Source organism: Podarcis tiliguerta, assembly GCF_965153285.1.
Source record: "Podarcis tiliguerta genome assembly, chromosome: 1".
NCBI lineage: Eukaryota > Metazoa > Chordata > Lepidosauria > Squamata > Lacertidae > Podarcis > Podarcis tiliguerta.
Window position 1 is genome coordinate 38,135,724 of NC_139534.1, and position 14,777 is coordinate 38,150,500.

The 14,777-nt window shown below is 39.8% G+C and overlaps 1 protein-coding gene across 6 annotated transcripts in view; it reads right to left on the reverse strand.

Annotated features, from left to right (window-relative positions):
• Window positions 1-2,765: 2,765 nt before the first annotated feature.
• The window catches only part of KYNU (kynureninase), an 82,493-nt gene continuing 70,481 nt past the window's right edge, over window positions 2,766-14,777 (reverse strand). For all 6 annotated transcript variants that reach the window (XM_083411200.1, XM_083411204.1, XM_083411203.1 and 3 more), the window contains 4 exons: window positions 10,958-11,010; window positions 9,286-9,371; window positions 5,114-5,344; window positions 2,766-3,344 (listed from right to left, as the gene is read on the reverse strand). In XM_083411200.1, the coding sequence (XP_083267326.1) occupies window positions 3,201-3,344; window positions 5,114-5,344; window positions 9,286-9,371; window positions 10,958-11,010 (514 nt within the window). In that variant the 3' untranslated portion in view covers window positions 2,766-3,200. The remainder of the gene's footprint in view (window positions 3,345-5,113; window positions 5,345-9,285; window positions 9,372-10,957; window positions 11,011-14,777) is intronic.

Here is a 14,777-nt window from a genome sequence, read left to right on the forward strand (position 1 = left end):
AACTACAGGGAAATCAGTCAAGTAAACATGGTGAGAGTGAGTCAGGTAGTGCCCATTGACCCCTTATGAACAATTTTCCCTCATATATAACCTTGTCCTGCAATTGCACTTCTCAGAGTCACTGCAGATACCACTTCTCCCAAAGGTACACTTAGCTCGTACTAGAAACTGAACCCTCTGGAATCAATTACCAGCTGAAATTAAACAATTACTTAGTGTCTTGATATTTAGGTGGCTGCTGAAGATTCTCTCTGTGTTTGTGTGTGTGGGCACGTGTGTGTGTAGGCTTTCCCTGGTTACTCAGTTTTTTTGAAATTTTACTTGTAGAACTATATAAATGGTTTTATTGAGTTTTAGAGTCTAATCTTTTGTATTTTGTCTTACTGTCCTGTACACTGTTTCTGGGGTGTATGGGGTGTTAGGGGAGGGGTAGTACTTCTGGTGGAGGAGACATCATGCTCCTTCTGGGCTAGTTTGACCACCTTTGGTCCCCACCCTGCACTCAACTCTCACCTGTGGATCCTAGAAGCTGTTACACCCCAGGAAATGGCTTTGGCTGGCTGGTTAAACCAGGTGAGGGTAGCCGATGGGTCTCAAACTCTTGGTGAATTAGGGACTTCCCCTGCATATGAATCTGGCGGATTGAGTGGATGAGACCAGTAGTGGGACAAATGGTAAAAGAAGTTGGTTACAGTGCATGTTGCAGACGGAAATGTGGGCAGATGGGGCTCACCAACCTGGGAAGGTATCCCAGCTAGGAGAATGAAAACTCTGATCTTAAACCTCTGCTGCCTTGCAGCTATACTCATTTGTGAGGAAGGCTTCAGGAGTAAGGTAAGTAAAAGTAAGGTAAAGGACCCCTGGACAGTTAAGTCCAGTCAAAGGCAACCATGGGGTGCAGCGCTCATCTCGCTTCAGGCCGAGGGAGCCAGCATTTGTCTACAGACAACTTTCCACTTCTGGCACAACAGAACACCGTGACAGAAGACAGAGCGCACGTAAATGGTGTTTACCTTCCCGCCGCAGCGGGTAGCTATTTATCTGCTTGCACTGGCATGCTTTCTAATTGCTAGGTTGACAGAAGCTGGGACAGAGCAATGGGAGCTCACTCCATCGTACGGATTCAAACCGCGACCTTCTGATCAACAAGCCCAAGAGGCTCAGTGGTTTACACCACAGCGCCACCCGCATCCCTGCTTCAGGAGTAAACCCCAAGGAAAAATCTGTACCCACTGCTTTGTGGGACATCTTCAGGAGAATAAAAGGCTAAGGAGTTACACAAATCCAGAGTGGACTCCCTAAGATGGTTGGATGGTGTCTTATACACTTCCTTCTGGCAACTCCTGCAGCCAAGCTGGTACCAAATTTATTCCTGTGGACCACATCAGCAAGGCCGAGGGGGGTGGGTCTTGTTATCTGAACAGCCCAGGACCTCCAAACACACTGCCCAGGCTTGTGTCCTGGAGGGGCCAGTTCAGTGCTGCTAATGCAGCAAAAGCAATGCAGAAGGCAGCCGTTATTGTTATTCTCCATTGTTTTGACTTTACTACCTGCTGTAACTAAAAATGCAAATTTCCAGAGTTACAATTCTGCAAAAAAATAAATAAATTGCTTTTTAAAAGTTACTCTTTAAAGTCCTCATTTTCCTCATTATTTAATAAGTGGCATATATGGAATGTTATACAGCACAGTAAGTTATCATAGGTTTCCTGGGGCTTATTCACACATGGTATCAGCAGTACACTGAAAATGCTGTAAGAATACCCATGTAAATTAAGTATTGGCAGAGAGCTGTCTTATACAAATACATCCATTCAGAACTGGCTATAGCATCATGGCTGAATTCAAACACAAACCCAGATAATTTTTATGAATATCCAGTAAGCGTTCAGAAAAAAACGTATTAAAAAGGACTAAAGGATCACCAGCTATCTAGATATCATGTCACCAAGACTTACCAGAACTGTGCTCTCCACCTTTCCTTTGTCTTCACACTCAACTCATTTTGCCATATTTCTCTCATACAAAATGTATACTTTATAGATTATAGTTCCCCATATGCAACATATTGGGGGAGGGGGAACGCCTGAAGTACAAGATTAATGCAAAGTTTGTTACAGTGGGATAAAGTGAGTTTGGTGCAATATACACTGATGGTTGATGTACAAAATGTTGGTCTCTTGCTGGTCCTTACATATTCAGACAGCATAATGTTTAAATATTTTTCAGATGGCCCAGTGATTAGACGGATATGTTGGTGGATTACAGTGACAGTTTACTAAGCAGCATACATTTGCCTCAATCATACCACATCTGGTGCACTTACAAGATAAGCCCATGATTCTACACTGAATTAGGAGTCAAGCCCCACTTGCTTAATGGAAGTGTTTCACAATCACTGAGCACGTTGAAGAACAAAACAGTATGATGCCTCAGCATTCCACAAGATTGGCATTCTTTTAAAATCAATGTCAGAGGTACGATGTCAACACATATACCTTGATGACCACAAGAGCCCAAATAGATATAGATCAGGATCCCCCTGGATCTGTTCTTCTAAAGAAGCAGGCTTCTGGGCCATTATTTTGCCTGGGTATTCAGGGGAGCTGTAAATCCTTCATAAATGGCTATAAGTGAGCAAAGCAACTCAGCAGAAGGTTTGTGAGAAACGCTAAATACATTTAAACAAAAGTTGAGATGTCTAAAACTTAAGTCATCTGTGAATTCTTAAATTCTACTTAGATGTTTATGAATACAATTTCAGCGCAAATTAAAATTCCCTTTAATAGAAATTGTGCTTAAAATCCAATGCAGGTTATATCCACAGAGTTGTATATAGTGCCTTATTCCACACAGTGACATTAGACAAAGATTAGGTTTGCAGCTGTCTTTCTGTTTCGCCTGTCAGAAGTAAACCAGAATTATCTAAATGAAGAAAGTATCTAGAATGCTAAAGACTAACCCTATTAAAATACATAAAGCATATTAATTTATGGAGCCCAAATAAGTAGAAATAATGAGTTTTAATAAAAAGTGTATCTATTGTAAATAACTATCCAAGCAAAATTAATCTTTTGGGGTAAATGGGTGGAATACATATAGCCCAGCCCAAGAGAAACAAACAAACAAACAAAAATTGCTCAGAAGCACTGATGCATCTTAGTAAGAGATTAAAAAGTATAGCTGCACCGTCAGTAAGATCAGGAAAGTGCTGCAGTGTTTGTTCTTTGCTTTACAGATGCCATTGCAGATCCCAGGATTTCAATAAATCTGTGCACGTCATGGAAAGAATTGTAGAGAGGAACTGGGGCAACACGGAGAGCATTGGGTTCCCGAATGTCACACTGCAAAACAGCCAATAAACATCTAGCAAATTAATATAGCTTCACATTTGTTTGCCAAACTCCAAAAGCAGCAAAGCTAACATAAAGTTTGTGCTCCTGTTATAATGCTGGCCAAATGCAATGCTTTCTCCCATTTCTGGCCCATATAAACTGAGAATAGAAGGGAAAGATGGAGAGCTAGGGTTCTTGGTATTGATTTTTCCATGGTATATTTTACAGTGCAATTCTATATATGTTTACTCAAAGAAGTAAGTCTCATGTTTAATGTGGCTTGCTGCTATGTAACTAAGTGTAGGGTTGGGATGTTAAAATCACAATAAGCCTTTTTTTAGAAGGGAAGGTAGATACTAATTCATTTTTTTGCCATTCCAAGCTGAAAAATCAGGGGGACAAGGGGAAGAGAAATTAATACAAACGAGTTATTATGTGATATTTGGAAACTAGTTGCTATATGCATCAGAATGTTTTCAGAGACCTCTGAGCTCTGGCATAGTCACACCCTATGCCAGAGAACAAGGACCAATGCAGAAATAAAGGAATAAGAAATCCCTTTGCTTTAGGAGCCCAGATTGTCATTTCCTACACAGGGAAGGTGTAGGAAACTAATAGTCATGTGTCTAATCAGTTAATACTGATTTTCAGGATAGGTTTCTTAAAAGAAAAGGGAATTGTGGTGGCGGCCCCCCAAGACCTGCAGTTCTAGAATGTTGGTGCTCTGGGATTCTGAGAATTCTTGAGAGGAAAAGGGATTGTGGGTGGGAAATATAGTGGGAGTGGAGAGCAAGAATGATAAAGTAAGTCAGGTCAGGGAAGCTGCCTCTGACTTTGTGCATTACATTATCTTACAAATAAGTAATAGCTGAGAGACTGTCATGGCAGCATATTATTGAAACACATAGGCACATACCGCCCTTTCAAATGACACGTTAAGAAGCCATTTCTAGTAGATTGTAAAAACATCTCACTTTTGTTTTGTCAGTGGCTAGAAAGATATGAGGAAGGTGACAAGCGGGCCCCCCTCTTTCCTGGGCAGACGCCTTCACAGTTTAGTTTCCCCTTCCATAGCACACAACTCCTCTTAATCTTAATGCTGTGGATTTGCTTCAGATCCTTTTCTCCAACTAGTCCCTTCTTGCCTCAGTTTTCCATTTCCTCTGTCTTCTACTCTCAACTCCTTTTGAACTACACTCTCTTCTAACTACTCAGCCCATTACTCACTCTTTACTCACTCTTCTGCATTCTACCTTCAGCCTCCTCACCTCTACAGTTCCTGTTTGGGACCTCTCCCCAGTCTTTTAATCTATTCCTGTGCAAGATTTTAATCCTAGCCCAACTGGCAACTTTCTGTTCTCTTCCAGAAGCTGCGAACTGTTTAGTTCTGTGAGCGTTCTGGGCCATCACACCAGCTCAGTTAATCAGTGCCACTACTATAAGTCCAATACAATATAGACAGCTTCAAAAGTGATTTGAATTAAGCCTTAAAATGCTCAAGATAGTCAAGTGATACCTTTTCTTGCATGCATGCATTTATTTTTGCTGGGGAAGTCTACAATAAATGTATCACCTTATATATTTTATTTTGTTTCTCCCCCAGGGCAAACATAATAACACCACTATAAACCAATTAATGTGTTTTGAAGAACCATATCAGTATTCTGATTTCCCCTCTTCCTTCTGACCTAAGCAGCAGTGAATAGAAGCAATTCTAGAATTATCACTGAGCCCACTATCTTTGTTAAATAAAGCAATGCGAAGCCTTGGTTACTTACAGCGACACCTCTTTTTTCCAACTCTTTAAAAATATCCTTAATTGGAACTGAGAAGACCAGTGTGAGCTGGCATCCTCTTTCTTCAATTTGGGAAGGTGTGATTATTCTTACAAAGGGCTGCTCAGGGTCATTTGTATCTTCACTATAGTAATGCTTTATCAAATATTCCAAGTAACCAGTCAGAAGAATGGATTTCCTTCTCAGGAGTTTCATTGTAGTTTGACCAAATACCTATATTTAAAATAAAAACAGACAACTACATCATTGCAGCAAAACAAAGAGAGCCCAGACAAATATAAACTGCATCCTTCTCTACAAAGCCTATATCCTATGATCTACTTTAGCTTTGCAAAAAGTGACTTTTGAGTATTGTAAGATAAAAACTTAGTACCAGAAATAAAGCCAGTCATTTTAATGAAAGTAGATATATCTGCACCTGAGTGCACAAGAGCACTCATATGGTTGGGAAGAACATTTGTGAACATAAATGTATATGAATGCCGTCATGAGTTTCATTCTCAAGCTGTCCACAATATGCAGATGCTGTGCTCAGAAGAAAAATGTTTTCTCTCAGTAATCCTTATAAGAGCAATGCAAACTTGGTCAGAAATGTTATCCTCATAGTACAGCTATATTTAAAGTCCCTTCTTCTGGTCCCCGTTTTGGCTGATGCGAGATGGGTAATGACTGGTGATAGCAGCTTCTTGGTGGTGCTATCCTAGGGAGATTTTCCTGGTTCTAAGTCTGTTCTATTTTTTGGCACCAAGTAAAGATCTTTTCATTATCATCTAATGAAATTGTTGTTTCAATCTGATTGCTGTAGTTCCAAGGAAGAACAGACTCATCCCTAGAAAGGAACGACTAGGGATGGGAGAATCTTTCAGTTTATATTCTTCTCTGTTTCTTATTTTTCCAATCTTAAATTCATTTCTACACATTCTCACATCACTCTGAATTTTTTCTTTAAATGTCATGAAAATTCACCAGAATTGTAGTGTGAATTTCTACCTAACATACTCAATGTAAGCAATCCTGCCTAATATAAACATCTTCCAAAGCAGTTTCCCCTAATCTAACACATTTTCTCTTATTTTTGCTAAAGTTTGCATTTTTATGCACACTTGACTCTAGTACATGCATTTTTTTGCATATACATTCCTTAGCTGAAGAACTGTGCTGCAAAATTTGGAGAAGAGTGAATTTCAAGGATGGCCGTGTTCCAGTTTGAATATTGTTTCGGAAAGCAGTTAGGCAGGTTTGCCTTTAAATGTGAACTGAACTGAATGTCTCCCTCTTCCCTAGGAACAGCATAAGGCGATTGTTTTTTGGAGCTTGTACCCTACACTGCTTGGAGGGTGGCCTTGAGAATAAGAATGCCACCAGTTTAATGGCACTGAGACTTGGGGATGCACAAGGGGGTAAAAATATTGTGCGCCTTTATGTAGAAGCTGCCTACGGTTGCAGAAACTTAGGGTTTCTTCTGCAAGATTAGGCCATATAAAGTCTATTCGCTTGTGACTTTGCAAGGGGTGTGGGAATGGTGCCAGGAATAATGTCCCCACAACAAACATTCTCCCCTCGCAAAAGGCAAGAGATTGTCCTTGCTGTGCATTTACACTTACATTGCTTAGCATTTTCTTTAGAAGCTGTACCCTCTGTTTAATGCATCCCAGAGCAAGATGGGAAACAATTTTGCAAGCCATCTCTTGCCAGATACACATTCTATTTCACTGTACTACAGCAATTAGCACAAGGGAATCCTGACTGTGCCAAAAGAGGAACACAGGCGCAAAAAGGCAAGTCCATAGAAACTGATGAGCTCTCATTGCCTTTGACCCCCTGCCGTGGGCTAAATGGCTGCTCCCCCTCCCCCTTATGAACAGCACCATCTGGGTCAGAGCGGAGAAGCATCTCTAAGGTCACATAAAGTTTACAAAAATACAAGAGATGTTTAAGGACAAACAAAATGAATTGCCAAACAGAAGAAAAAGTATTGCCGTGCCCCTTTGCAATTTTTCAGAGCAGGAAAAGCAAACAGTAAAATTACTGATAATTCTCTGGCTTTATTTATTTAGGACTGATGATAGCATTTAGAAAATTATTTTTTCCCCAGATGGATTCAGAATGTCCCTAACAGACAACTAAAGGCTGCAATGAATACAAGTACGTTTTAAAAACTTTGAATGTTGCAGGTTACAGAAAGTTATAAAATATTATTTTTCATTCAAATATGCATGCACTAAATTAGCATCTGACAGAAATCAGCATGTAAGTGGCATTATGAGTCAACATCATTATATAATCCCATCCTGAAGATTGCTGATGGTTTTCTACAAACAAGCCAATTTCAGGAATCATCACAGAACACTAGACATTCTGTGCATGGAAATGACAATTGATAGAAGTCTCTCTTTTAAGCTCTGAGAAAATATTTTCCCCCTTAGGAACTCACATATGAGAAGGAAGTTGGGACAATAATGATTCCCTATCTCAAATATTGTTCCAAGATACATTATCTATTTCCATTGTATCTGTATTGGACGCGCACTTTACTTCCTTGTAGAAACTTTGCAGATTCACAAGCGAAACTTTTATAACACATTTAAATTTTGCATCTACCTTCATTTTGTTCTCCTGTGCATCAACTGATAAATCAAGCAAGGGAGCCATAAGATCTTATTCTACATTATGAGTGACTGCTAGATGTATGTCAGGATACAAACATCTGTGGTCACATGCCTGGCCTTTTGGTACATAGTCCAGGTCAGTCTGCTAAGCAATGAATATAAAGGTATCTTGAAATGCAAGTGAAAATGACCCTGGAAATTTTATGAGATGAAGCAGTCTTACTTTGTAGCCATTATAAGAATGGGGGAAATGACCTAGTGACTTGGCACTATGTGTCTAGTAGTGTAAAACATTCAAAATTAAGTGATGTTAAGGAAGAGCAGATGCTTGTGATCCAAGATATGGCTAGTTCAAATTAATATTTGGAAGTCAGCCCCATAAGGCTGAGATGAATATTTTGAATGCCCATTCACAGCTGTGAAAGTTGGGACTGTTTTGGCTATTTTTCTCCATTGGGCATAAAATAACTATTTTCAGGAGAAAGAGACTTACTGTGAAAAGTGATGTTGGCAGCACACCCACCCTCTCCACACAATTTCTTAACTTTAAACATACTGTACTTTTTTTGCCACTGAAAGCAATGACAATCCAGACAGCACATTCCTTGCCTGGGACAATGTCCTTTGCTGTATTTTACTATATTTTTTTAATTAGTGTTTTTATGGAGCAGCCAAGTAATTTCGTTGTCCCCGAAGGGGGCAATGACAATAAAGATATTATTATTATTATTATTATTATTATTACTATTATTATACTGTTAGGGGAGAGGGGATGGTGACATCTACTACTGGCAGCAGCAGCAAAATTATTTTATAAAGCAAGAAGAGGGGAAGGGGCACTGCTACTACTTTTCCTAGAAAATCCCAATGCACCAATCCCCCCCCCTTACTTCTGTATTTTCTTCTTTCTCTTTGCCCACAGCGCCACCCTATTTTCACTGGGAAAACATCCTTAAGGGACTTTCAGCTCATCAGTAGCTGTATACGACACCTATCTGACCTCTTGATTCCTTGCTAAAAAAATAAAAATCCACATGTGAACACACAAGTGCTGCTTTAGTATAAGTGACAACTAGCTGAAGACAGGTTCCTTATTTTAAAAAAAGAATTCATGGTGCTAGAACATACTTCAGCTTTGTTTTAAAATTAATGCCTGTCTCTAGCATTCCATCAAGATGCTACTTCTGCTTTCTCCTCCTCCAAGCAAGTTATGTGGCACAAAATTATTATTATTATTATTATTACCCGGACCATATGGCTGGGTTTCTTCAGCCACTCTGGGGAAGGGAAGGAGTGGCATTTTGTTTGAAACCATGGTAGAGGCAGCAACCAGGCAAGAATTCCAGTGTTCTCTTCACTGGTATGCTACAAGCAGATGTTAAGGCTGGCAGTATATTCATAGCAGTGAGATCATCCTTTTTATATTACATTAGTCTTCAACCAGACTTTTTGTTTAACTGCTGTATAGAACGCAATGTAGGTTAATACTACACAAATTGCTTCATTTGTTTGTACTTGATCTGTCATGAAAATGTAATTGCTCACCTCTAAACTAGCATGGAGGGCGCACACCAATAAAATCGAAGGGTTTGATAGTCGAAATCCATTGATGCCAGGGCTCAGTTGCAATTCTGCAAGATGAACACATTCTATTAGATCCCTAGCTTTTGTTTGTTCCCAGAACGAAGAACCAATCACTCACAGGGCTTCCATCTTGTCAGAAAGTACTTTTGGTTTTGTTAGCCCTCATCCAGTGTACCAAGGCATACAGGCATCATACATACAATGCATACAGCGTTGGTTAGGACCTGCATGTCCCCCCCCCCGCAAAAAAATTAGAGAAATATAGCTAAGCATTATCAACTTCACATATTGATGACACCAGGCTCCAAATCTCTACATAACTGCTCCCAACAGCTTCATATTGGAAGTTAAACTAGCTTTGGCAATGAAATGGTTCCCTATGGCAGAACTCCAGGGATTCATGGTATAATCACCTTATGCTCTCTGGATCCTGCCATAGGTAGGAGCAGAACCATTGCAAAACAGAGCCTCTCAACTCTTTCCCACAGAGACAGCCTAATAAAACACCATAGTCCATTATATCAAAACCAGCCAAAATATTGAGTGGAAGCCACAGGGTTGCAGTCCTACCCCTCTCTCCATAAAGGTCAATGGGGCAACAGATTATGATTCAGTCCGTGAAATGGGCCTGAACCTATCCTGGGAAGGATAAAGAGAATCAGTATCTTCCAAGAGTTGCTGCAGCTGAAGCACGTTCCTCAAAAAAAAAGTATTAGCAATCAGGTGGTAGCTGTCAAAAGCCTTTGAGTCCAACATCGGTTTTTAAGGAGTAGATGCAATACCATCTTCTTCTTCACGGCAGTATATCCTTTTCCTTCACACAGTGAGACATTCACCACACCCTAGACCCACCTGACCACACCCAGCTCGCCTTTATTAGGCAAAGTGAGCAAATCAAGAAGGCTGACAGCTGCAACCACCTTGTTCGCATTTTCAGGCCTCAAAAAATGAAACTGATCCCATAAAACGTGACCAGGTGGTGTGTTGGACACTTCATTTGTACCTGCCACAACCAGAACATTCAAGTTCTTGTGAAGACTAATACTTTTATAATTCAAGTGCTTAGCAAACATGTCACAGCAATCTTCAGGGGGCGCCAACATCCCATTTATCAGGAGAGATGTTAACAAACCTCTCACCACTCAGAAAAAACTCTGCTGGACAACTACTTGAGAGTGCAATAGAAGCGGCAAAAGAAGCTTTCTTTGCCATCCCTGTTGCCGTGAAACAGGCAGAAGTTTATGCTCTAGTACATGTTAAGTCGTTGGAAATAATATATATATCTGACATGTTCTTGGCCTTCTCTATTTCTGGCCCAGGGATTTATGGGACAAGGAATAATTGTTACTCACTATTACAAAAGCCTTTCAGCTCAGCAAATCACAACATAGCAAAATGATATAGCATCTTAAAAACATTTTACTATTGAGTCACCAGGCTGTAAAGTACAGCAACTCAAAAAATGACATAAAACTTCGCTCTGCAAAGGCCTGTTAAATCAGAAGTAGGAATGTGGCCTTCTTGGTCATTGTTTGTTCTTCTTTTTATGGTTGGGGGGAAAGACTCTGATTATACAATCTATATAAACCATAAAATAAATCCTTACATAAAACTGAATATGAAATATACATACTGTTTTCCATGAGAAACCGGGTTTTGAAGTCATGACCCCACCATCCTACCAGCCTAAAAAGAAGGTAAAGGGGTAATAGCACAGTTGGTGACACAATAAAAATATTGTTGAATGAACAATATGACCAGTGTCAACAGACACAGAAATGTACAGATGCTGATGAAGTTCTCTAGAGTCTGGCCTGGATGAGAGCTTCAGGGCCTTGAAAAGCTCAGCTCAATGAAGATACAAGCATTGCAAATTCATTTTTTCCCCTGTTCAGAATAAAATCCAAGCTGGAGGAGCATTCCTGACTAATGCTAGCCCATCTGTTGCTCCCACACAGAGACACACACCACCCAAACTCCTGAAATTACAGCTCTGTGAGGTCCGGACAAGTTTCCACTAGGACCTCATCCCGCGACAGGAAGCATTTGCAACCAGAAATCATGGAGGCTCAATAATTAATAGCCGTAAATAGCAAATTTCTGTCCAGACTTCTGCTGGCTGTGCAAAGCTGTCCGAGGCAGCCAAGGGATAGGGGAGGCCTGCAAATGATGAGGCAGCATATACAAAGATGGTTGAGGGGGAAGCCCCTTCCCACAGCGAACCCTCTTGGTCCACGGAACCTCTGCAGGGGGTGGACTTTCCAACCCAACTGGAGGATTTCAAGGCTGTAGCTCGTTTGTCTCAAATGCTTTATGTACAACCAGGAGAGAGCTCTCCTGACCACACAAGTTTGGGAGCAATTTCTGGCCATTTCTACAGGTGAGAAGGCCCTCAGAAGGTGCAGTGAAGTGACGTGAATCAATTAATGATATCAGTACAACACAAGAGCCAGTCATGTTGTGCTGCAATGACAGACACTGTATTCCATCCTGAGAATATATTCTAAGCAACTCATGAGTTGCAGTGGTTAGTCACAATGTGTGGCAGTGACTATTAGAATAAACTGTACCAAATAACATGTTGATTTTCTAAAACTTGTGAATATTAATTTGGGGGGATAATAGATTCTTTACAATCCTCTCTAATCTATAATGGAATGTCATTATAGACAACAAAGTTGAGAAACATCACACTACTGCTTAGTATTATTATGGCCATTCAAATTTCTATTGAAACCACTAACAAAATAATAGCTTTTGGTTATGACACAACACGGAATTGTCAAAATAAATATATAAAGCATCGTAAAATTAATGCCTGAGAGATTTTGTTCATGATGCTTTGAATCACATATGAAAACATCAGCAACAGTTTTACAGTTTCAAGCTACATTTTATATTTTACCATAAAACACAATGTTAGTACATATTCATGTTATTGCAACATCCCAACTAATTCAATTTTGCAGGTCTTGCATCATTTTAAAGGGGTTGGTACAGCAAAAAACCAAAAACTAACTCAATGATCTTGATGCTTCACAGAATGACGTTCTAAACTAAGGTCAAAAACACCAGAGCAAATTAACACTCTCTCAGAATGTCTACATGGACAATAGTAGCCTAACCATATGGCAAATAAGATTCAAATCTTGGGTGCTGACCATGTTGAGGTCACTACACAACCCTAATTTTTCCTGTGGTGGTAGCTCTCCTGAGAGGGGAAATGGGACAAAATGATGTTAATGAAGGCCTTTTAGGGTCTCTGAACAACCTTTTCATAAAATTCCAAAGACTGATTAGTAGCCTTCAAATGGGCTTCAAGTCTCTCTGCTGTACAATCAGCAAAATGACCATCCAGCATGCACTGTGAAAAAAAATGACATTTCTCATATTCCACAACAAAAACACAAGGAAGGGGGAAACAGAAAGAGAGCACAATATATTGAGAGGGTGGAAATGAGGAAGTGCAAAATGCAGATGGGACGGGAAGAAAAATGGCAAGTAATAAAACCTGGGTGTTCATCAAATACACCAACAAAGCTAGCCTTTTATTCTGCTAATGCAGATTCAGGTATCAAGTCATAAAGTGTTCAATAGCAAAATGTCAACAAAAAAGATGGTTAACCAACATAAAGATTTCAGATAACTGAAAAATCTATTTTAACTCCCCAATTATTTCTGATGGCTAATTTAGTCACTGTCTTGTGTACGAGATTTTTCAATTATCTGAAACTATGCATTATCCTTAGTGCTATGAACTACCATTTCTTTGGAATGTCAGGAGATGACAGCAAGACAGGACAGGTGGTATTGGGCAGAGGTCATTTGCAGGGGGACAACTGAGTGCTGAGACTGCTGCCTACACCTCCTGCCTTCTTCCATGAGCAAGAAAGCTTTCCCCAGAAAGGCAATATAACAGTTGGTTTGTTCCACACATTTTCTCATTAAGAAGGCAACATGTGAATGCATTCTGTAACCCTTGTGATAACCACTCTAAAGTAGTCCATAAGAATTTTTGAGGATAGTGGATACAATAAAAATAAAATAAAGAGCAATTAAATCTCCAAAATGGAGATGTTAGGTTTCAGTGGTGAGCTTCTTTTTCTTTGTGTTCCCTGCCCCCACCCATCCTCTACCTTATCACATGAACTGTTTCTTTAGAATCCCATAGACATAGCTCAGGTTATAGTTGCACTTAATTCTCAGTTGTTCTTAGTTGTACATTTGGGGGCATTCTACCTCCCGACTAATGACCTCCATAAACATTTATGACCTGAGAAGGGGCTGCAAATTGAAACTCTAAAGGATTATTGATTCTGGAAAGGGTGAGGGCAAGCATAAAATTAGGGCTGACAAATTTCTGCAAAATATTAGCCTGTGATGATTTGAAATAGCTAAGGTCTTAAGACCTGACTATAATGGCTTTACAAATACATGTTTTTTAAAAATAAAATATAGTAAAACTGAATGATAAGATGCTAAAGTAAAATTTATTGAGGAGCAAATATTTGGAATGCAAAATGAGTATTTATAATCCATTAACTATTTAGACTATCCTCAGTCTCTAGGCACCACAAACATGCTTAACATAAATGGCTTCTTCATTTTAGAGTTTGAATAACCATTTTGCAACAACTTATACTTGGTGGTCCCCCGGGCTTTGTGTCTTGATGTGATGCTTCCCAAAAGGCAATTGATAGCTGGGGGTAGTAAAGACATGGGCTGGTTCTGTGCCCATAGTCGCCTTTGACTGGACTTGACTGTCCAGGGGTCCTTTACCTTTTACCTTTGCCTCTGTGCCTTAGAAGCCAACACATGCAGTGACCACTTTACTGACTGTTTGGTATCAGTGTGAAGAGGCTGTGTGTGCATGTGTTAGATTCCTTGCAAGACTTCTGATTGACTGGGATTCCAATGGCCATGGACCCCTATGTGAATACATATGGTGCCCTATATACTCTTGCAACACACTAAGAGCCTTTTAAATCTACTGTACACTATTTTAATGCTGTATTGTGTGTGTGTGTGTGTGTGTGTGTGTGTGTGTTTTATTTTTTGCTGGTTTCCATTTTTTGTTTGGTTTAATTGTAACTTTTTGTAAGCCGCCTTGGGAACCTGTTGGATGGACAGGAGCCAAATTAAATAAAGAAGCAAAACTAAACTGGAGTAATAGTGCACAGCTACAGCAGGTAATAATAGATGGAGTATACAGTTGTTGCCCAATTTCAAGGTGGTAATGTCATATGATTAGAAACTAAAAGCAAATTTCAGCAGCGTCTGGTTTTTAACCTACACACCAAGCTCCCGTTTTGCTAGTCAAAGGCAGCAAGACAGAAAATTTCTGGAGAGCAAGAATTATGCCCGAAAGGATCATAATTTGCCCCCATTGCTTTCAAGCATGGTTACGCTAGGGAGCAATCCCATCAGTAAAAGTTTTGTGTGTTTTTATCTAG